General features: G+C 38.0%; 2 protein-coding genes across 4 annotated transcripts; one reads left to right on the top strand and one right to left on the bottom strand.

Annotated features, from left to right (window-relative positions):
- Nucleotides 1-427: 427 nt before the first annotated feature.
- Nucleotides 428-3100, top strand: LOC107810779 (F-box protein MAX2 homolog A). Its single transcript, XM_016635601.2, has one exon. The coding sequence runs from the start codon at nt 650-652 to the stop codon at nt 2822-2824; it is 2175 nt and encodes a 724-aa protein (XP_016491087.2). The 5' UTR covers nt 428-649; the 3' UTR covers nt 2825-3100.
- LOC107810778 (serine/threonine-protein kinase EDR1) lies at nt 3042-17234 on the bottom strand. Of its 3 annotated transcripts, none has more exons than XR_012701960.1 (17): nt 16984-17234; nt 15612-16000; nt 14203-14406; nt 13606-13797; nt 13171-13430; nt 12865-12984; nt 12616-12705; nt 11764-11859; nt 8653-8739; nt 8210-8324; nt 7542-7827; nt 4741-4864; nt 4635-4654; nt 4368-4524; nt 3596-3927; nt 3396-3468; nt 3042-3270 (listed from the first exon to the last, which is right to left on the bottom strand). XR_012701960.1 is itself a non-coding variant. In XM_016635598.2 (17 exons), the coding sequence occupies exons 2-17, from the start codon at nt 15858-15860 to the stop codon at nt 3188-3190; spliced, it is 2445 nt and encodes an 814-aa protein (XP_016491084.2). In that variant the 5' UTR covers nt 15861-16000; nt 16984-17234; the 3' UTR covers nt 3042-3187. The 3 variants fall into 3 exon arrangements, 2 of the variants coding, with proteins under 2 accessions (XP_016491084.2, XP_016491085.2); XM_016635598.2 differs by having other exon boundaries at nt 3596-3884; XM_016635599.2 differs by having other exon boundaries at nt 3596-3884; nt 7542-7782.
- Between the last annotated feature and the right edge of the window lie 5619 nt (nt 17235-22853).

Below are 22853 nucleotides of genomic sequence, written 5' to 3'. Positions count from 1 at the left end.
GCTAGCCACCACGTGGGTCCGCCACTGCACATGGTATGTTATGCATAAGAATAATACTGAATAAGATGTATAACTAAGAAATTAATAAAACTAAAGCTAATACATATATTATTTTCTCTAATACATCCTATCAAACGATCCCTTAATAGGAGTATTATTTTTTTTTTTTGAATAAATTTATCACTAAACCATGACTATATGCATTTATCTCAGTTTATCATACAAGTATAATAAATTCTCGTGATTGTTGTTAAATTTCTTGACACTATCTTGGCTCTAGTAACAACTTGGTCAAGTCTGGGTAAAGCTCAAAAACAGTAGGTAAAAGGGATCTTTCTTATCCTTCAGATAGTACATATTGGCGTCTTATGAAACAAAAAAACAAAAGAAATATATACTAAACTTTAGTGTACTTCAAAATAATCACACAAATTATTAAATACTACTAGTACCAATTATCAAATTGTCCAAATATGGGATTACCTGTATCATAATCCGACAAGTCGACAACCTCTCCTCCCCATCTCATTTCTTAAAACCCAATTTCCAAACCCCAAAAATTTCTCAGCTTATCATATTTGGTGACTGTTTTAAGTTGAAATTCTCCCACTGGAAAAACCCCAATCAGTACTCATTTCGAAGTATTTCAATGGCTACAGCTACACAACTTACTTGTTCTACCATTATTAACGACCTACCTGATGTGATCCTTTCTAACATCATCGCCGCAATCTCCGACGTCCGCAGCCGCAACTCCGCCGCCCTCGTCTGCCGGAAATGCCTCGTCCTCGAACGTTCCACGCGCGTCTCCCTCACGCTCCGTGGCAACGTCCGTGACCTCTTCATGTTACCCACTTGCTTCAGATCCGTAACTCACCTTGACCTCTCCCTTATCTCTCCTTGGGGTCACCCACTCCTCTCTCCGGTCGACGGCGCCGGCGCAGAAGCTGACCCTTCCCTCATCGCCCACCTTCTCCGCCACGCGTTTCCTTCCGTCACTTCCCTCGTTGTCTACACGCGCCACCCATTCACCCTCCAGCTTTTGCCTCCTCTATGGCCCCACCTAAAGGAAATCAAGCTTGTGCGGTGGCACCAGCGTCCCCAATTAGCTACTGGTGATGAATTTAATATGCTATTTGAGAATTGCCCACAGCTTAAATCAGTAGATTTGTCGACTTTTTACTGCTGGACGGATGATATTCCTACAGCACTGGAATCTCATCCTATGGTTGCTTCTAATCTCACTAGCTTTAATCTCTTGAATTCCAGTTTTCCTGAAGGGTTTAAATCTGATGAGATTAAGGTAATTACACAAGCTTGTCCTAATTTGAAAGAGTTTAAGGTTGCTTGTATGTTTGATCCTAGGTACATTGGTTTTGTTGGTGATGAAGGTTTGGTTTCTATAGCTACAAACTGTACCAAATTATCAGTGCTTCATTTGGCGGACACATCAGCTTTGTCCAACTCTAGGGGTGATCCAAATGATGAGGGGTTCACCGAAGAGGATGCGAAGATTAGTGTTGGAACTTTGATTGAGGTATTTTCTGGTCTTCCATTACTTGAAGAGCTTGTTTTAGATGTTTGTAATAATGTTAGAGACACGGGTCCTGCCTTGGAGATTTTGAATAGAAAATGTCCCAAATTGAGATCGTTGAAGTTGGGGCAATTCCACGGTATTTCTGTGCCAATTGAATCGAAGTTGGATGGGGTTGCTCTTTGTCAAGGGCTTCAATCTCTGTCGATAAGTAATGTGGGGGACTTGAATGATATGGGTTTGATAGCTATTGGTAGAGGGTGTTCGAGGTTAGCCAAGTTTGAGATTCGAGGTTGTAAGAAGATAACTATGAGGGGAATGAGGACACTAGCTTCTTTGCTTAGCAGAACTTTGGTTGATGTCAAGATATCTTGCTGCAAGAATCTTGGAGCCTCTTCTTCATTGAAAGCATTGGAACCGATACAAAGACGGATACAAAAGCTTCACATTGACTGTGTGTGGGACAGCGTTGAAGAATTTGAGAATCTTGATGGTAATGGATACGGGTTTGATCTTAACAGGAATGATGGAGGGGAGGCATCAAGCAACTTTGCTTGTTCCGGGGACACATTTGGATGCGAGGAAGATGCTTACATGTTTAGACAGAAGAAAAGATGCAAGTTCTCCTATGATATTAATAGTTTGTATGAGGATGTCAATGGCCATGGCAATGGATATAGTGGACGATCATGGGATAAGCTGCAATGCCTCTCTCTTTGGATTGGTGTTGGTGAGCTTTTGACTCCTTTAACAACTGCAGGTCTTGAAGACTGTCCTAACTTAGAGGAGATCAAGATTAGGGTGGAAGGAGATTGCAGGCTTTGGTCAAAACCTTCGGAGCGGGCATTTGGACTGAGCACCCTACTACTCTATCCTAAGCTTTCCAAGATGCATTTGGATTGTGGAGATACCATAGGTTATGCACACACTGCGCCATCAGGGCAGATGGATTTGAGCTTGTGGGAGAGGTTTTATCTGTTTGGGATTGGAAATTTGAGCCTTGCCGAACTAGATTACTGGCCACCTCAAGATAGGGACGTTAACCAAAGGTGTCTATCCCTACCAGCAGCTGGGCTGCTACAAGAATGCATCACACTCAGAAAACTGTTCATCCATGGAACAGCGCATGAACATTTCATGATGTTCCTTCTTAGAATCCCAAACATAAGAGATGTACAACTGAGAGAGGATTACTATCCAGCACCAGAGAATGACATGAGTACAGAGATGAGAGCAGACTCCTTGAGCCGCTTTGAAGCTGCCCTAAACAGGCGCCCAATATCCGATTGATGCAAGGAACACAATGCGCACATAATGTTCCCATATCCAGTGCTTCAATAGTTTTCTTTCGTCAGAATATGTATTAAATTTTCAGATCTCTTTATATGCATTAAGGTTTGTGCATTGGTTATTGATGCATTCCGACGCAAATTGGGATGAAGAGGATGATATGGGTCCAAGTTTTGCTTGTAGAGTGTGGAAACAGTTAAACGAACTCTGCTTTTGATTTTGCAAAAAGGCTGAACGTCTCAACTATATTTCTATAAACACGATATTTTTCTTAAACTGGAAAATCACACAGAAGTTACAATTTGAGCCGGACATTGTTAACACCTCTACCATGTGTTTCTGTACAGACAAAACAGATTTGCACTAGCAGAGTGAATACTCGCACTCTAGCAGTCGGGTGAGAATTTCCTCACAACTTGGTCTTTTGTTAGGCTCTGCCCAACAGTCTGAAATGGAAAACTACGAGTCAGAGACGTCAAAAAACTAAATAGGAGAACGTTATAGAAAGGAATACAAGAACAAAGAAATACATGGAGCCTCTGCATTTAATTATACATTTTGCCATAAATACCTGCAATTAGTTGGCCCAGGGGTCCTTCCGGTATCTCTGGCCTTGATCCTTCATTAGCAACAGCATAGACTACCTAAAAATTAGCACAATGAAGTTGCTATTAGTTGATGTAGCCATGCGAAAATAACAGATATTAACTTCCAAGACATAAAAAAACTCAAACAAACAATGACCAAATAACAAGGTGAAATTTGGCATACCCTCTCTGGTGGTACACCCTCCCATGGTCTCTTTAGGGTGCAAAGCTCCCACATTATCACGCCTAGGCTAAAAATGTCACATTTTTCTGTATAAGACTCGTTACGGATGAGTTCTGGAGCCATCCATTCTGGAGTGCCAGCTGATGTAGAATCTCTCATAGGTGCATCTGTCATTATTCTCGAGAGCCCAAAATCACATATTTTGACAGTCCAGTGCTTGTTCACAAGGCAGTTTGCACTTTTTAGATCACGATGGACTATCTTCATCCGATGTATGCACATCAACCCTCTTAGTTGCCAACAGAACCAAGAAACTAATCATAAATCCCGTCCTTGAGAAATATAAAAGTAGAAGCATAGTTGAGGTATTTTACTTAGAAGCTTTTGAAGCTTTATGTAATAACAAAGCAATAGACGGTTGTAATTAACATGTGGAAAGGTTGTGTAATCAGCATTAATAGATAAATAAGTCGTCTCAACAAAACATGGAACTTCATCAGCAAAACATTATTGAATTGCATAAACAAAGACGAAGCAAAATTCAACTATGCTTTCCCACGCAATTTTACCAGTTTTATCAAGGATGCCTCCCGAAAATATATCAAAGGCCAATCAATTCTTTCAAGTTACATTTAAGACCCTTCACATATCATTGAAGTATTATATGAAAATATCACAGAAGAACACCAATCAAACAAAAAAAAAATGTCATTGAAAAGCATTAAGGATCACCAAGTTATCAAGCAACACCAAAGATGATCAACAAACCAACCTGCATATGTCACGAAGCATCTTGAGTCTCCTCCGCCAGCTAAGTCTCTTCTTTTGACCACTTAAATGGATCAAATGATATAGAGATCCCATCTCCATGTATTCAGTAACCATGGACAAACGAGGAGGCTTTGTGCATGCACCAAGAAACAATATAACTGCAACCATTGGCTGAAGTTAGATGTACAATAGTCCAAAACAAGGAGCAATATTTTAAAGCCAAGTCAGAAAGAAACGCCAACACTTGAAAGGAAAAGAGGAGAAATACCATTTGGATGTCGAAGACGGCTGGGAAAGCAAGAAGAAAGAAAAACTTAGGTTAGAACATCTCAAAGCCAAAAGAAGTTGAGCCCAATCCTAGATAGACACAATACCTAAGGATAGAGATCTCATTGCAGAAGTCCTCCATGTTTTCCGCTGTAAGATCTTGCTCCAGGAAAACTTTAATAGCAACATCAGTTCCATTCCAAATACCACGAAAAACTTCCCCAAAGAATCCTGCAAATATGTCCAAAGCATTTAGACCTCAAACTCTCAAATACAAATGGCGGTTGGTGGAAGAAAATGCAGATTAATAGAACATAGGAAAGCATATATTTGGTCATTGATTACTTTGAAGATACATTTTAAATCATTTTTGTAGGTAATGTACTTAACTTTATTACATTTCCCGCGTTTGGCTTCCATGTGTATCAGCATCTTATATATCTTTTCGGCTCTAATGTTGTAAAACAATTCACTCTCTATTTGGTGTAGGCGTAACACCATTCCCTGGTGTGACATTATCTCTGATGTGCATTCCATTTTGATCTCTTTTTTTTCTTATACATCATGTACCTTTTTGTAGTACACTAAAATGCTGTTGACTGTACAAAGGTGGTTTAATCAAGTATGCATTAGACCTTTAACCAAAAAATGCATTGGACCTCCTAAAAATTCCAACCATCTATCTATAGAGCAAGGAATTTCCTCCTCTACCACAAAGACAAGTAAAAAGATATATTATTTATCGCTAAATATTGGTTTTCAACTCTTTCAGAGGATAGTCTTGAATCGTCCCCAATAGGTGATTGTAATATAAATTACCAGAAAACAGTTAGAAGATCATTCATAAATAATTTATCAACTTCCTCAACATTTATTTAGCTAAATTTTTATGGAGAATAGATAAAGGAATTCACTTTTCAATTTGGTTGACCACGCTATATATCAAGCCAAAAATCGTATTATGTTCCCGTTCCCTAAAGCCAATAGTTTGAAAAATTCTACTTCTCCTTCATATTGCATTTCCACAAACTTATCACATGTGATGATGCGACCTCATAGATAACAACCCTATAGACCACATCCCTATTTTACATTGTATCTTTCCTACCAGAGCATTCTCTATGCATAAGAATCTCCATAAAACTTTCCTTGGAGAGCTTGATGACATGTAGTAAATCTTCGAATACCCGATCTCCCCGCCGTTACTGAAGCTGTTATTTTCTCTCAACAAAATGAGATATTACCGTTCACCAGTCATAGAATTCCCTCACTAATTTTTCCAGCTTTTTTGCGATAACTAATGGGATTAGGAACACGGACAAAAATGTCGAAAAGCTGAAGGGCGATATATCTTGATCAAAGTGATTCTCCCATCCTTTGATAAATATTGTCTCTTCCATCCTTCCAAGATCTGCTAAGATTGTTGCAAAACTAGGCACAAAAGTGCACTCTCCTTGACCTTACCACTGATAGGAAGATCAACACTTTATACACCTCCCTACTGAGGCTTCTTCTTGGATGTTTTTCACTTCCTATACTGGTATTAATCCAAACTTTCTTATGTTGATGCAAAGCCCTGACAATAACTCACTACACCAGAGTTCTAAACAATGATCGTATTTGTCTCATATTCACAAAGAGTGAAGGCATTGTCTGCAAACAAAAGGTTTGATCTCTCTTTCATAAATGACTTGTTCAAACAGTTTGTTAAGAGCTTCCACGACAAGCAGAAAGAGCACTGGCAAAGGTGGGTTCACTGAGGCTGCGAAAAACTCGAGCAGAGACCCATTAATTATAAGTAATCTCACAGTGGAAATGCATTGTATATAAACACCTCCATTTGTCTCAAAAATCCATTCTATGGAGAAGGTACAGCAGAAAGTTCCAATAGCCTGCTCATCTGCTGCATTTCACATTGATATATGACCCGTATTGAAGTTAAATAGCTTTTTATTCACAGCTCACTATCCCTGACCCCAAAAAAGAATGTCTAGTTGTTCTTGAATCTGCCATTGCTTTGAAAGATCAAATCCTTGTTAAAGTAATAAAGCTTTCCTTTGAGATACATAGAATCTAAGCGCTCTGATGGTCAGAAAAGTAAGATTGGCGCTCAAGATAAGCAACAGATAAAGCTCCAGGTCTGTTGTCAAATACATCAGAACCAACTGAAAAAAGGTTCCCTAAGCATCTCCCTCCTTGTGTTTTATGTTCTCTCTCATTTTACAATGCATGTTGGGAAGAAAGAATGGAAGGGAATATTCAGGTTCTACCAAACTCTTTCCATATGTAGGAAAATCAGAATTATAGAACAAACAGAGACAAAACCCCACTGGAGAATCTCAATCAATCAAATCAAACAGTAAACGATTGAGAACTGTCATTTTGACCATAATTCTCAATACTGCAAAATGATTTTTTTTTTATCAGGTTCACTAAACCACGTCTTCTTATTTTTATAAATGTTGGAAGATTAATATTATATTATTTCCATACTAGCAGTTAAAAATAGAATGGATAAGTGGTAAGATCCCTCTCTCTCATCCAAACACATGAATCCTCAGGCATAGGGACCTTGGCCCTTGCTATCTATTTCCCCTGTGTTGAATTCTTCAGTGCATATGCAGCAAATTGACAAACCCAAGCTGTTTTCTAAACTCAAAGCATAAAGTGATCAAATTATCGTGAACATGAGCAAACGCTTCTCACACATCAAAGTTCACAGAGCATGATCCATCAGAAATAGTATAATAGTTAGCAGTCATTAACACAAGGAGCAACGAGAGCAGTCTCAACACAGCTCATTGTGGACTCATTAGTGGTACAATGCAACCAAATGATTTAGCAAACAAAACAATGAAGCATAATTTACTACAGTACTACTTGGAAAAAAGATTTAAAATAAACTCACCAATCCCGACACGAGTGCCAACGGTCAACTCTGAGAAGTCTATATTCCATTCTTCAAAAGGTAGAAGAGGCTTATTCAGGAACATTGGTGATTCCAGAATCCTATTCCAGGTTGAGACCGTTTCATCATTCACATGCCCCCTTCTTTCTGGAGCCTGCCTTCTGAATTCATTGGGAGACGAGGGTAACGATATTGCCTTCTGGGAGTTCATGTGCTCCCTTGACAATGCAAATAAGGAAGACTGTGCACCCAATATTTCATGGTCATCACGGTGAAAATCAGACACCTAAAATTGCAGATCTTTAAGCCAACATAATGAAACCGAAAAGAGACAATGCATCAAACCACAGTTGCATGGCATTCAGTTAGGGTTAAGACAGAATATTCTAATAATCAGAGTCTCCAAATTTTTCACAATGAACTATGATTATAACATCCATTTACGAAGAGGAAATATTACTCCAAAAGATACTCATATGCAACTTCTATCGGGCAAAAAATATAAGAGCGTGCAAGATTCCTAGACAAAAGCCCAATCATGGAATAGAGGGAAAAATGCTACAACAAAAACTGCCCCTGATCTGAAACAGTAACAAACCTAACTGGTTCCAGAGTGAAACACATCAAACTATTAGGGATCTTAAAACCAGAGACAAAAGATAGCATACATTTTTTTGATGATCCAATGCCCCGCCTCTGTCATTTGAAGTATGAAGGAGCGAGCTATTTTCCCCTTGTTCTCTACGATTCTGCTTCAGTGCTTCATTCATTGATCGAACAGCCCTGGTTTCGTTTATGACACAAAAATGAGATAAGTAAAATAGGAAATGGTTGCTAAGTCTTCTTAGCAATATTCCTGACAGCATCCATATTGTGACGGAGTGCATCTACATCCAGTCACAACTCACAAGTTCCAAGCAGTAAATTTTTCTTTCTTCAACCATAAAATACTAGGTTCTTCGTCACATTCTTAGTATATTTCAGGAAAGGCAGATAATAATGCAATTTAGCATCAAATAGATTCATATTTGTACAAATTATTACCAAAAAGATGGTCCTATGAACTAAGAGTAAAGACACTTATGATGAACATTTTAATTAAACTATCTACCTTACGATGTCATCACCGATTTCCGGAGTAATACTAATGCTTCTTCTTCGTAATCTACGTGGTTCGGATGTTGATGCACCCGTTGACCTGTGGATAGAAACAGTTGATTCAGCAAACTTTTCTGATGATGATGAAGGTTTTATATTCAAAAAGACAAATTGATTCACTAATAAACAGGTAAATCTGGTGAGTGCATATATTAGAAGAGAGTTATGAAAATATTTCAACTCGGATTCACATTTATAATTCTGAGTTATCCATCCCATAAAACATCAGAAGGTAATGGTTGTGTCAAATAGACTAATAGCCTGTTTGGCTAAGCTTCTAAAATCAGCTTATTTTGAGAACTGCTTTTTCTCAAAAGTATTTTTTCCAGAAGTACTTTTGATGAAAAGCATATTGTGTTTGGTTAATTAATTTGAAAAGCACTTCTGAGTAGCAATTAGTATATGGCAAGCTGTTAAAAAGTGCTTCTAAGTGTAGTTTTCAAAGAAGTGCTTTGGGAAGAAGCTACTTTTTTCTGCTTCTCCAAAACTGCTTCTGCTTCTAATCAAAAGCACTTTTCTTTCTTTTAAAAGCTTGGCCAATTCAACTTTGAAAAGAAGAAAAAAAAGTGCTTTTTGGTTTGGAGAAGCTTGGCCAAACAGGCTATAAAGATGGATAAAGTTTAGATCATTATCCCATTTTAAAGGGAGAAAGTATAACTTTGTAAGTCTACTCTGATATGCTCCCTAGAAAGAGGAGGTGAGCAGAAGAGAGAGTATGGAACACCCAGTACTCAAAATTCTTCTACCAAGAAAACTGATGGCCACTTCAATTCAATTACTATGCCTTATCAGTCAAGCCAGAAAACTGCTGTCATGCAACCACGAGTCATGCAACCACGATGCACCGACACTACTAATATCAAACCCACCACTAAACTGATATATGCATAGAAAATTGTTATAAGCATACAACACAAGTTATTCGCCAAAGATGAATTTTAACAGCTAGATTTAGCTGCACACTTCCAAGGAATTAATTATTTTCCACTTTCGCAGCATATAGGGTATACAGATATTCCCTCATTACCGGATTCAATACAAGTACCATTTGCCAGAATAGATGATTCTTCCCTTCCAACACATTCTGTCTGCAACTAATTCATGAAGGGTCTCGGACTTTTTTTATATTACTACTCTTCTGTGATGGCCATTTCCCATGTATCACAGCAATTACTAGTGGAGGATGAATCTCATACTCGGTAAAAACACATTTATTGGCTGTCTGGGTTTATACAGTGCCATTGCACTTTTGACTATTAATCCAATGCACTAAAATACTACTTACGCTCAAAGCTTATGCAAGCTCCCACATCAATCTCATATGAGATGTCAGGAAATGTAAGTCTGAAGGTCATTAAAGTTGCTTACCTAACAATCAGATAAACCTACTACAGTTTATACTCATCATTTCAAATTAATTTGACTGCATGTGCATTGCTGCAGCTTCAGTTGGCAAATCAAGTGAGGCCCCAGACCATCTATTACTGCACTGCAGCTTCAGTTAGAAAATCTGGTCTATGTTTTTTTACTCTTCTTGGAGTACAATGGATTATGCCAAAAACAGATGTCTCGCTGACAAGGTCAAAGATTCACTAAGAGACTCAAGGCTGTATGGAATACTATCCCTGCCTGCACCTTTGGACAGCTTGAGAAGTACACAATCTCGGATGGTTTGAAGGGAAAATGGAGGCTATACACAACACAAAATATAGATGTTTAGAGTTCTTGATTCCCCAACGCAAGACACTACTGGCATAAATTATGACTGTAAGCTTAACTACTTGGACCTACTTGAGTTAACTTCTACAAAATCCACATAATAGATAGACTGATATAGAATCTATATAATTAAAAATGATAGTTTGCAGCCAGAAAGTATTTTAGTATGCCCCGTGATTTTTACAATTTTAAAATTTAATTGTAACTAGATTTTAATCGTCTCTTAAGGTTTTATTTGCCAAAGGATTTTTTCAAAAAAATCCCAAAAGTTCAACATGAACTGCAATTCATTTAAATGATAAACTGGAAAAATAAATGACATATTTCCTATCAAATAAAGTTAAAATCGTTATACTGCTATATCAATCACTTGAAACAGTACTTGAGGCAATAGACTTCATTCTTGGTCTAAATCACACTTCTTTTTGTAAAAGAAAAATGAAAAATTATAAGCTTGAAATTCAAAAGTAGGATAACTTGCACGGTTGCACTTTTGAGTAATATAATCATTCTCATCATTTGCAAGATCAATCATTATCACTCTATAATTATTATCTGTAGAGTTCATACAAGTTAGTAATATTTTTATTATTTGGAATATTTGATCTTTCTATTTGTTTCACTGTGAAGGAGACTTATTTTGTTTGATCTGTTCTTTATTCTCTTTTATGATTCCTAAAATGAAATGTGCTGTCTTTATTAAAGTATTATCAAACACTGACCAAATTAGAGTTTTAAGAAACACCATTACTGCATCAAATATTTAAGGAATAAATAATAGTAGTTATCAAATAAGAGGAAAAAATAGACAAAATTGTTTCCCATACATTTATAAAAGTTATAAGGGCAACAGAACCAAATATCAAAACACCAAAACCCCATATTAGAATACATATGTACTCTGTACTAATTATCAGCTATGCTAAAACCAATCTCAACAGCTATTAAGCACTTTCAATAAAAATTTAGTAGCCTAGACAACTGATAAAACAGCCTAAAATCCATATTTTTAGCTACTATTAACATAATGGAAATTTATCAACAGAAAATTTTCGTATGAGATGGCTGCTGAAGTAGTGCACTTATGTTTACATTAAACGCACTCTAATTAGCGTTAAGATATTGCATTCAGCAGTTCATTTAAGCATCATTGACCTCTTTGATCAACAATTCAAGCCAACGAACCAAAGGAACCCCTAAATATGAATGAGAACAATATGTGAGATGAACCACAAATAATGCCAGGAACAAAAAGAACAATTTGAGTACTTCATACATGTAAATGTTCTACAGATATTCTGCCATAAACTCGTAGGAAACAGAAAGCAAGAGTGGAATTAGATACCTTGATGTAGCAACATCATCTGAATAATCTCTGAATGTTTTGTTATCACCACTAAGCATAGACCGTGCACGTGCTCGAAATGAAGGATGCTCAGGACTGGCGATATGAAGTGAGAGAAGAATGTAAATTAGAGGAAATCATCCATTACACTTCAAGGCATGGAGTAGCTCAGGTTAACAGAGATAAAAAGAGCCACTTCACGTGTTGAATAACAACCTAGCAACCTTTCCAATTATTCCATAACGTGGTTTGAGACCTATTTATATCTCTTTAGCGTGAGAAAAGTATCTTATAATTAATGCGGATTGACAAGAAAAAACCGAGAAGCTCTCCAAGATATAACGACACATTTAGGACTCTTTATTTACAATGAATGGTATACAAGTACATGTGAGAAGCCAGATTTATTTTTTTCATAGTTTATAAGACTGTTGAAAAATAAAGAAAAGAAGGAAAACGTAAAGCCTTCTAAGACTAATGCTAGTTCAATATAAGTTGATTCAAATTGGTGTTACAAATTAACCACAAAATGCAGCAGTAATAAAAGTAGATAAATAAATAAATGTAATATAGGTAACAGTCATTTTTAGCACCCAAGGTATGGCCTAGTGGTCAAGTGGAGTGAGAACCATGAGGTCTCAGATTGAAATCCCAGCAGAGGCAAAAACACTAGGTGATTTCTTTCCGAATCTTTGGCAATTAATTAATTGTAAAAGATCAGCAAACTGAGACGATCCAGAGCGTTTTTGCTGGTATCATAGCATCCAAGATTGAAAAACTGATAAAGAGCTCCACTGGACATGCAAGGGGGGAAATCAATTGAATAGAAGTGGTGGCCATAAAAAAGTAAACCTTGAACTAGCAGTCCTTTGTTCAGTAATAACTTTCCTTCTGCTCCTTCTCCAAGCTGCAGTAGCAATATTGGGTTCGCTATGTGACAAACTGATACACAGAAATAGTAAATCCAAAGAAAATAAGATCCACAGAACACACCCTTACTGAAAAAAGATCCATGGAACACAAATAAGGAGTAAAGAAGATACAATCAAATGTCAATGTTATTTTGTAAAAACATGATTTCTTAGCTGAGTGAAATAATACCTCAATTTTCTGTCAATTGATGTGTTAGACCGCAACATCATACTCCTCAATGAAGGTCCTGCAGCATTTGAAGATGCTTCTAGTCTCCTCTGGCATTGAAGGGTGTCATCTTTCTCAGAACTGTAGAAACAAAAGATCAATGGAAAATGAATTATGGAAGAAGAAGAAATGAAACTGCCTTTTCACCAGCAAAAAGGAACTTCCCAACGATAATAATGATTCATCCACAACAGAACAGGATGAAAAGATTATAGCAATTAAACTCAAACTTTGTTAATTAAAAGGTGAGAAACATATCCTCCTAACCTCTCAGGATCAATTCTCTCTGAAAACCCATAGAGAGGACTGTTAGGCTCCAATGGCGAATCACAGGAATCATTTTCTGCAGAATCACTCTCCCCAGCAGCAGATATGTGGGTCATGAAAATAGCCTTGGTTGATCGAGGAATAAGTTGACCAGGAAAACGCATAAGGTCGACAAGCAGTTCCACAGAATTTAGGACAACTATAACAGACATATGCTTATCTGAGTCTACACAATCAGAAGCTCCTTCAGTAGGCAAACCCTAATTTAGAAACATTAAAATATTATAGGATAAAAATACGGAAAAGAAAGAAAATAAAGCGAGAATTCACAAAAACTAGTAGCTGGACATTTTACAGTACTTAGTTCAGAGTTTAAAAAATGAAATTTACAAAAGCAAGGGAACTACGAATTCTTTCAATCGAAGCAAAACTTACCACAACAAGCCGACTTTCAAGACCTATAGTATCCGCTAATACTTTGAATAATATTGCTCGAGAACGGCATGAGCCATGCTTTATTTGACCCAACATCTGGATGCCTCGGTTGTCAGAAATGTGAGAGCTTTCATCAGAAGCAGCTTTAGCAGGACTTAGTTCAGAGTTTGGTCGTTTGTAAAAATCAGACACCTATGTAAAGAGTCATAAAAACAACAGATAAAATGATAAAATGTCCATGGAATATGCTTAATACTTCATCCTTTTCCTATGACCAAAAATCTAAAATGCAATCCATGGCCCATATATTCATTTAACAGTAAACAGCACATTTAAACTCTTCTCTTATAAAAACATGCCAAGTCCAAATATTCTTCTCCAAATGAGAAGTATATCCACAAAAGAACAATCACCAGAACATGTTCTAATAATCTCTGTGCAACCCAAAAACCAGAGATAAATTCACAGAACTGTCAATCAAGAAACATCCCCATAAAAGAAAACAAGTAACTTGACATGGAAACAAACAGAAAAGAAAGGAAAGGAAAAGATAGAGTCATTTTATGGCACAGCGAAGAAAAAGAAGGTAAAACCCACCAATCCAGCTATCTTTTTTATAATAGCTGCAGGATTTGAACTTAAGCCTTTCACCAGTGCAACAATCAGTTGCTTTAACATAGAAAGCTTCTTGTCTTTCTCAGTATCTACGAGTATAATATCTGCTCTTAAACCCTCCAGCTCCAGCGAATGAAGTTCATCAAAAGTGGGAATATCTTCAAAAAGCTCTTTGAGCCTTTTCTCCTGAGCCAAAAAGATAAGGAAAAGGGCATTCAAATAAAATTGAAGCAATGCAAGTGCTACTCAAAATACATACAGCACCCACATCAGGAGATACAGAAAAGAACAAATAGAAGAAATTAAGTTCAAGGCCTCTGAACAGCTGACAATTGAGAAATGTGTTAGTCACAGAAGTTTACAGCAAAACCAAATTATGGTCCTTAAAAATGTCAATGTCCAGAGTGCTAACAATTGTCAGTGACAGAAGTTGGCTAGAGATTTTCTAGTAAAAGCACTAGCCTTAGTGAACAATGAGAATATTTTCATCTTTGAATCTTTTTCTATTCCATGAACTATTCTCAATCACATTATGCGTATAAGGCACAACCAGATGAGATGACAATCTCACTCACGATTTTGGAACGGACATTTTTTCAAATGAATGACGACCAATGACCATAATGAATGTTGGCTCAATGTGTTTTACTCTAGCCCGTTTCAATCCAATACCACATGATTTGTCTGGAAGGAAGAAGAGCGAAAGATATAATGAAATCAAGCTGCAAGCATGCTGAATAAAAACATAAAGGCAAGAAAGAGAATATGGCAAAAAATTATAACCATTGGATCAAAACATACCAAGTTTTCAAATTAGATCAAAAGAAACTGATGGCAACATTACGCCCTATGCTACAGGATTTGTAGATTGAAAGGAATGGAAAGGCTAAAGCATATCCTAGAGCGGAAGGGGAACTATAGAGTATAGACCTTCCTCTCTGGCCTTTAATATGACAGAGTGATAGGAGAATTTCACCTATTTGAACATGAAAGGAAGAGGAAATCATTTTATCAGAACACGAAAATTTCAACTTGATTTGATGGGATAGACCGGTTTTTTTTTCTCCAAGTAGCCAAAATTTTAAGTTTATTGTACATTCAAAAAGTTCATTGTTCTTGGCAGTTAGTCTTGATCAATTTCCTACAAGATTAAAAGCGCTTAAATATCACCAACAACAATCTTAGTGGTCCCGTTATGGCCTCACATGCACGTTCCATAACTGAAAAATCAAACTGTACAACCTTCTCTTCAAGGCATGTAAGCTACTCTTAACCAAACAATAATCATTAGTTCAGCTTCTAAGGGACAAAAAGTATATTTATTCAAAGAAAATCAAAGCCATAACATGCAACGATGCATAGAAACTAAAAGAAAAACTTATGGAGCTCACAGCAGCAACAGAGTAGAAACCATTTGGAATTGGTTCTGACAGTGTTCCAGTTTTCCAGAGAATCTGTGAAGCAGTCTGACATGGAAGACTATCGTATACTTCATTTTCCCTTGGTTCCTTATTCCTCAAATTTTCTTCTTTACTATCAAGGGTAACAGATCCAAACTTTTCGACGAAATCTGAAGGCCACCATGCAGCCCCTGGGGATCTCTGCTCTGAATGCCCAACTTCATCTCGTGTCTCTTCCATGTCAGTAGATAGTTTAATTGCAATACCATCTCCCTGACACTGCTACCCAATAAAAGAGCTTATACATCTTGCACTTGTTTTAAGACACTGTCATAATTAAAGAGCTTCTCCTCCTCCAACCAAGTTGGATGCCGTAAAATCTGCGAAGTATAAGTTATTTGAATGAGAGTGAACATGCTTCTAAAAAGAGATGGCTGTCAATGATTACTTTAAAGGTACTGAGAGGACTCATAACGGAAAAGGAGTGAACATGATTGAGCCTTTGGCTTCCAGAATTTGTCTTCTCAAGCCACAATAATGAACAGAGATACTAGTGCTTTTTATTTGTCTCGCTGCTACTGGAACTAGAACTCCACATAAGATAAGTTGTGGGGACATTAACCAGAGATTAACTTCAATGATCTCTATCTGGGATTTAACTTAGATTATTATTGTGGTTAACTATCTAAAGTGGTGAATAGCAGTGTTTTGGAGAATTGATCAACAAAAAAACAAGAAATACCAAATTCTAATCCTAAGAGATTGCGTCAGATTGCTCCTCCAGTACACAAAGCTGAAAGTGAAATGCACAATGCATAACTCTCAAAATATGCTAAGTTTTGCCGTTTGTCAGATAGTCTTGCACCGGCTCAGATGAAGGGCGGAAAAACATTATACGCATTAAGCCTATAGAACAGGCTTTCATGAGTAGAATTACGCACATTACTGTTTATTTCCCAAACCAACCCTACTTGGCTGACAAATCAATTTCATCAAAACTAACAAATGTACTACCCAAACCACATGGAACTACACTAAGTGACACAATTAATTCAGATTAAATTGACATATTCTAGGTTCTGACTGACGAAGCAACAGATAGATTGATTCGCAATTCATTTTTCATGCACTGGAGTGCAGTCAAATTCAGCATCAATACAGTTTCTACTAGCATTAATGTAACAATTTAATTTAAAACTCCTCATAAGAACTCACGGAGAACTCAAAATCAAGATACTACTAATGATGAAACAATCAACGAGCTGAATTTAACAAATACACATGCAAATAATACTTATCGAATCTGAAATTGATGAATACAAAGGCAAATAATTAAAAAAAAAAACGTGATCGGAGAGTTTACCAGCAGAGTAGATCTTAGAAAAATGAATCTGAAGCTAACTTCACTAAGAGGCAATTATCGCATTTGAATCCTACATCTCCTGAAGATTCAGCTTCTTGTCTCAACCGAAAGTAACACCTCAAAGACGAAACCAAATTCTAGAGAGAGAAAGAGAAAGAGAAAGAAAGAGAGATAGAGGCGGGGATTGTGTTTGATTATATTTTGGGTCTATTAATTGTTATTGATGCATCCACCGAGAAAGCGATTTTTATTCAAAGTATTGTAACTATTTTACGCTGATTTCTTAAGCTTGTGATCTACTGTGCTTTCTTGGTACAAGGAATAAAGCGTACGGTACAAGCTTTGAATGGCACAAGAGAGTTGGTTTTAGTCAACAGTCAACGGAATTGGGAATTTAATTCCATAATTTCGGGAAATGAAGGAATATACATACAATATATGATGAATAAAGAAAAAGGGTGAGAAAAAGAGTGTGATTTGAAGGGAGAAAGAGAGGTGTGAGTCACGTGCGGGAGAGGAAGTTTGCCTGTAAACTCCGACAGGCCAGCTGGCAGAGTGGGGGTGGCTTACCAACATCCACATAATCATCCGCGTGAATCCTTTTACACTTTAAAGTTTAAACACACACAGTTCGCCTCTCAGCTGGCGCAACACTCAATTCTTTTGAAATGACTTTTTTTGAATTAAATCACCTACTTAAATCTACTTTATTTCCCATCAATTTAAGTAACGTTTTAAAAAAGAGGTTCATGCAAAGTCGTGAATGCTAAAAATTGATAAGTATGAAATACAAGGTTATTCTTTTTATGTATAGTCTTACTTTTTTCGTTATTCATTTTTAAAAAAAATAATATTTTGTAGGTAAAGATTTTCACCTTCACTACCTTACACGTTAAATATTACAAAATTGATGGAATAATAATTTATTAATAAAAATATTTGGCATAATCCTAAGCATATAAAAAGTTGTGGGAAAAAACTATTTGCACTTTTTAAAAATAACAATGATTTAAAACTAAATGGTGAATATTAAGTGGTTATTATTCTTGTGTTTAAACAACTAATATTCGAAGTTCACTTACCTAACTAATTCGATTCATTTCATTCACTATGGAGAGCTGCGACGAAGCTCTCCATTTTCAAGATTCAAATATGAAATCTCTCATTCAATGTACATTGTACAAGACTATAAGGATTTTATTAGTATGATAATGATATGAGTTGAACTTAAATAAAAGAATACATAATCAATAAAATTATATGTCGAATTTAAGATTGAGACATAAGTATTATTGTAAAGATAGAAGATTATAACCATCTCGTTTTACCTAGGAAACAAACTACTCCATATTAAATCATCGACCGACGTGAACAAGAATCCAAATCGGGCTCATGTGTGAACAGGAAGCCTCGATCTTCACCAAATTGCAAATGGGGTTTAAGTCAATTTGGCTTTCGAGATCAAGGCACAGCAACTATGGTTGACTAGGTCCAATCCACATTACACGATGTACCATTAGAGAGTAGTTGTACAACTTACATGCCTTTCGAAATATATTTGATTTATTTACTTCGTACCTTCAAGAAAACAGAAGATTAAAACGACATATTATGAAATGTAAAAAGTATATCCAATTAGGGATGGCACTAATAGGTTTTGACTAAGCATGTTATTCAACATTTTCATATCCAATTTAAAACCTATTTTATAATCTTTAAAATAATAAATAGAGGATGTGAAGAATTATTGATGAAACACCATATTATGGCTCTATATCCATGAAATAGAAGCCCACCAACCAATTAAACTAAAAATAGTCGATTGAGGTATAAAATATGCATAATTTATGTATTATGTGTGTATAATTATTTATAATCAATGTATAATTTATGTATATGGCTAGAAAAAGTGAACAATAAATATCGCTGGCTATTTGTGTATAATTTATATTTTAGCATTGTTAAAGAAAGTTTTGGTAAAATAGCTTTGTGTTAGTATTTTAAAGTTTGCTGCTAGAATTTTGAAGAAGCGTGCTTCAAATTTAAAATTCTGGTATCTAAGGCTATTTTTTCAAAAAATTTCTTAACGAGGTCAAACTATAATTGGTGACATTAAATGATCCAATCTCTTTCGACTTTTCCCCCACCCTTTTTACATGCATTTCATCCACAACCAAATCACAATTGCGACGAAATGCGTGTTTCCATCGGACCTACTAATTTGTTTTTGTTTTTGTTTTTGTTTTTACTTTTGTAGGTTTTCAGTTTTCACCGACAAAACGACGTACTCGTCCTTGTTTTGTTATGACTTTTGTATTAAATTTTGGTTTGGGCAAATTTCGGGGTGTTAATGTTAATTCAAATTATGAATTTCATATCTGTCCACTGGAGTAAAACGCGAAAGATAAGAAGGTTTTCTCCATAGATAGTACTAACTTTCCTTTCTTGGTACTTCTTTTGGAACCCACAGCTTTATTTTCTGTCACCTGTAGGGCTATGAGGGAAATTATTGGTATTTTACCCAAAAAAGAGACACTTTGGTCTTTGGAGATGGTTTACCTTCAAACTCGGATAACAATTATATTTGCAAATGGATTTAAAGATATGCGAATTAATTTGACATAAAGCGATAAATTAAGTTGTTATTGAGTAAATAAAGATAAGATAAATTCAAACTACATGAGTTGGATAATTTCAGCCTTGATGGAATAATTGCCCTCGAGTCGGGCTCATCACGACCGGTGTCGATAAACAGAAGAACAAGAGCTTAAAGACAAAGAAAATAATAATGTATTGCTTTTGAGTGCGTGTTACCATGTGTCCAAATGAATTATTAGACCCCCTTTATATAGTAGGGGATTTTAGGTACAACTCTATAAAAAGTAAAAATACTTCTGATTCACTAATTGTTGGCTCCTTATCGATACGCGCCGAGATCTCGCCGTAATATTCGGTCGGTCCCGGATATTTCGGCCTTCTGTTGGTTATGCTGGATTGTCTGACATTGTTCTTCGAAGTCGCTCGAGGCTAGGACCGGCTCCGGGATCATGGCCTCGATATTCTCGAAGGCAGGCGTCATGCCCCCGGGTTCTAGTCCGGTGGGACTTTGGCTCAATTTCGGTCCCTTATTGCCATGTCTCGAGCTTGGCCTATCTTGTCGGAGGCTAGGATGTATCATGAGCTCGGTTTCACCCGTATACAGATAGTCTCCTCGTTTTTCGGAGAGTAAACGACGAGAAACGACACGAGCTTCTGATTCTTGCTTCGATGCACCGTGACAGAAACGACAAAACAACTAAAACGTCTCGGCAGTCAAGTCTTAATGGCATTAAATGCATGTCAACTACCGGTCGGCCGTCCCTGGATGCGAAACGTCGCTGAAATACTATAAATACTCCCTTCTTTGTTCATTTTAACTTTACATCTAAACCTTCTACCATCGTACCTTTAAGATTTCAATACTTTCTAGCACTTTTACTTCGATTTTTCGAGATCCTTCGCAAGAATTTTTACCCGTCTTCATCTTAAGCTATCATGTCCAATCTTTCAACTTCCTTTCTTTCTCCACCTTTCTCAAATTTTCCTCTATTATTTAAAGAAATGGCAAAGATTTCAAAAACCGTTCCCCAGAAAGAAACCTCTTCTACGACCGTTTCGCGCGCTGCCGTCGAGGAACCAGTACCTGAACCTCATTTGAAAATGTTCATCCCCGGGGGATGCTCGGTCAACGTCGATTTCAAGGTTGAAAAACCTCCCTCCGTACAAGGCCGGCGTGAGGAGGTCTTGAGATACATCTACTTGATCACTGAAGAAGTCCTTTCTACGGTCCGAAAAGACTGCAACTGGGCCGATAAGGACGTAGTGATCTCCGACCCCGATGAAGCCATTACCACCCATGTTGAGGGATACCTAAGTGTTTACACTTATCCCTTTACATTGGGCCCGGTGGACCCGGTCATCATAGATTTCTGTAAGAGGTACGAGGTATGCCTTGGTCAGATTCATCCTTTACTCTGGAGGATCGTGATCCTCCTCCGGTTCTTCATGAACAAAGTCGATGGGTGCTCGTTCACCATCGACCATCTTCTTCACTTATACAGTCCCCGAATCTTCCGGGGGGACTGATAAAGCTTGTGTGTCGGGCCAGTAAAGCCCCGTTCTCATGCATTGATGAGGACCAGGATCGGGGCTGGCAAGGCCGTTTTGTCCGAGTAAGGACTTCAGAATTAATCCCAGCCGAGTGCAGGCCATTCCCCGAGAAGTGTAATACCTCAAGTAAGTATGACTTACTTTCGAATGTCGATTTTACACTTATTTCTCTTTTTCTTACCGATGTTTTATGGTGGTGCAGTCGTTGTTCGGGTCCAGAACGTTGTCCCTCGACTCAAGGAGTGGGTCGAGGGTTTCGTATCACAGATGCCATATTCCGAGCACTCATGGCGTAAGCTCTCGAAGGGACGTTGGGAGGCCCGTTCCCATGGTGAGACTTCTTTCTTGAGTAGGTAGTATTAGGATTCCTCTTTTAATATTAAGCCTTTACTCCCTTTACTTCTTTTTGCAAGCTTATCTAAGGACGTCGAACTGAGGCCTCTAACCGGTGGCGAGGACTTACCTATCGAGTCCCATGCTCCGAGACATGCCGAAGAGAAGAAAAGAAAAAGGACTCCGAGTTCCCCGAGCTCGTAGAAAAAGAAAACAAGAAGAAGGCTGGTGCGCAAGTCAAAAGAAAGCACCAGTGCCCAAGAACCATCTTCGGATTCACTCTATCGGCTGAGAGACAAATCCGAAGAGGAAGAAGAACCCATTGTTCTGGTGGCCCGCGTGCCGTCGCAGCTTGAAGGGCAGGGGGCCTCAGAACCAAAGAACTGCGAGGCCGATTTACCTCAAGCTAAAGAGGTCGATGAGGAGGCCAGGGTCGAGGCTTCCCGGGATGTGGGCAGTGCCCCCGAAAGAGGCACTCGGTGTGATAGACATTACCGAGTCACCCTCGTTTATTGAATCTATATACAACGAGGCCCAAACGGCAAAAGAACTCCCAACGAGGGGCCCATGGGGCGGACGACCCTTTCCGCGGCTTTTTTTTATGGCGTGGATTCCACTGCCACGGAGGACGTCACCGGATTAGGTGACTTAGAGGTACCGAAGAAGAGTCCATCTTCAGGAGCAAGTGGGCCTACCTCGAGCCCGAAACTGATCAACCGGTTCCCTGCCCTAAGCGTGGATCCTGACCGGAAGCGATCCATCATCATCTCCATTTCGGAGAATGCCCGGGTTCTTTCCGCCCCCGTAGGGGTGGCCAGTTACCTTCGGTGCCTAGTGACCGAGGAAGACCAAGACAAAATGAACGAGGTAGATGCACCCTACCTGTTCAACGAAGCACAATAGGTGTTGAACCGGGTAACTTTAGAAAACTCTCGATGATTTCAATTCTTCCTCTTATACTTGAACTAATTCATTGATAATCCTAATATTCTTCTTCGTATTTGTAGGCCTCGGTGCTTTACCATGAAACTTTCCTCCGGTATCGGGATGAGTTGAACCAGCTCGAAGCCGAAGTCAGAGGGCTTGCTGAGAAAAGAGACACCTACAAACTTCTCAGCAAGCAGCGTGAAGGAGAGGATAAGAGCCTTCGAGCTGAATTGGAAGTGGCAAGGAAAGAACACGCCGACCTGGTTGAACAGGTAAAAATCTTTGAAGTTAGTGACGATGAGCTAGACACGGTGACTAATGGTCGGAACCCGTAGGTCCAGCAGAATATTGATAGGATCGACCAACTCCGAGCCGAGATGGATACAGTCAAGGTCGAGGCCGAAGAGTGGAGAGTCTGGATGGACCGCCTGGCCTCGAAAAAAGAGACTGCCCGAGCGCAG

The sequence above is a fragment of the Nicotiana tabacum genome, chromosome 2 (genome assembly GCF_000715075.1).
Source record: "Nicotiana tabacum cultivar K326 chromosome 2, ASM71507v2, whole genome shotgun sequence".
In the NCBI taxonomy this organism is placed as follows: domain Eukaryota; kingdom Viridiplantae; phylum Streptophyta; class Magnoliopsida; order Solanales; family Solanaceae; genus Nicotiana; species Nicotiana tabacum.
Note: the sequence above shows the minus strand (reverse complement) of the source record. Positions and strands in the feature narration are given on the sequence as shown.

Bases quoted from the DNA above. Each gene is read 5' to 3' on its own strand.
- LOC107810779 (XM_016635601.2), top strand. From the start codon at position 650: ATGGCTACAGCTACACAACTTACTTGTTCTACCATTATTAACGACCTA.
- LOC107810778 (XM_016635598.2), bottom strand. From the start codon at position 15,860: ATGGAAGAGACACGAGATGAAGTTGGGCATTCAGAGCAGAGATCCCCA. The intron at 3,469-3,595 runs GTATGCCAAATT...GCTAATTTTTAG, and splicing joins AGGGTGTACCACCAGAGAGG to GTAGTCTATGCTGTTGCTAA. The intron at 3,271-3,395 runs GTATTTATGGCA...TTTCCATTTCAG, and splicing joins CCTGGGCCAACTAATTGCAG to ACTGTTGGGCAGAGCCTAAC.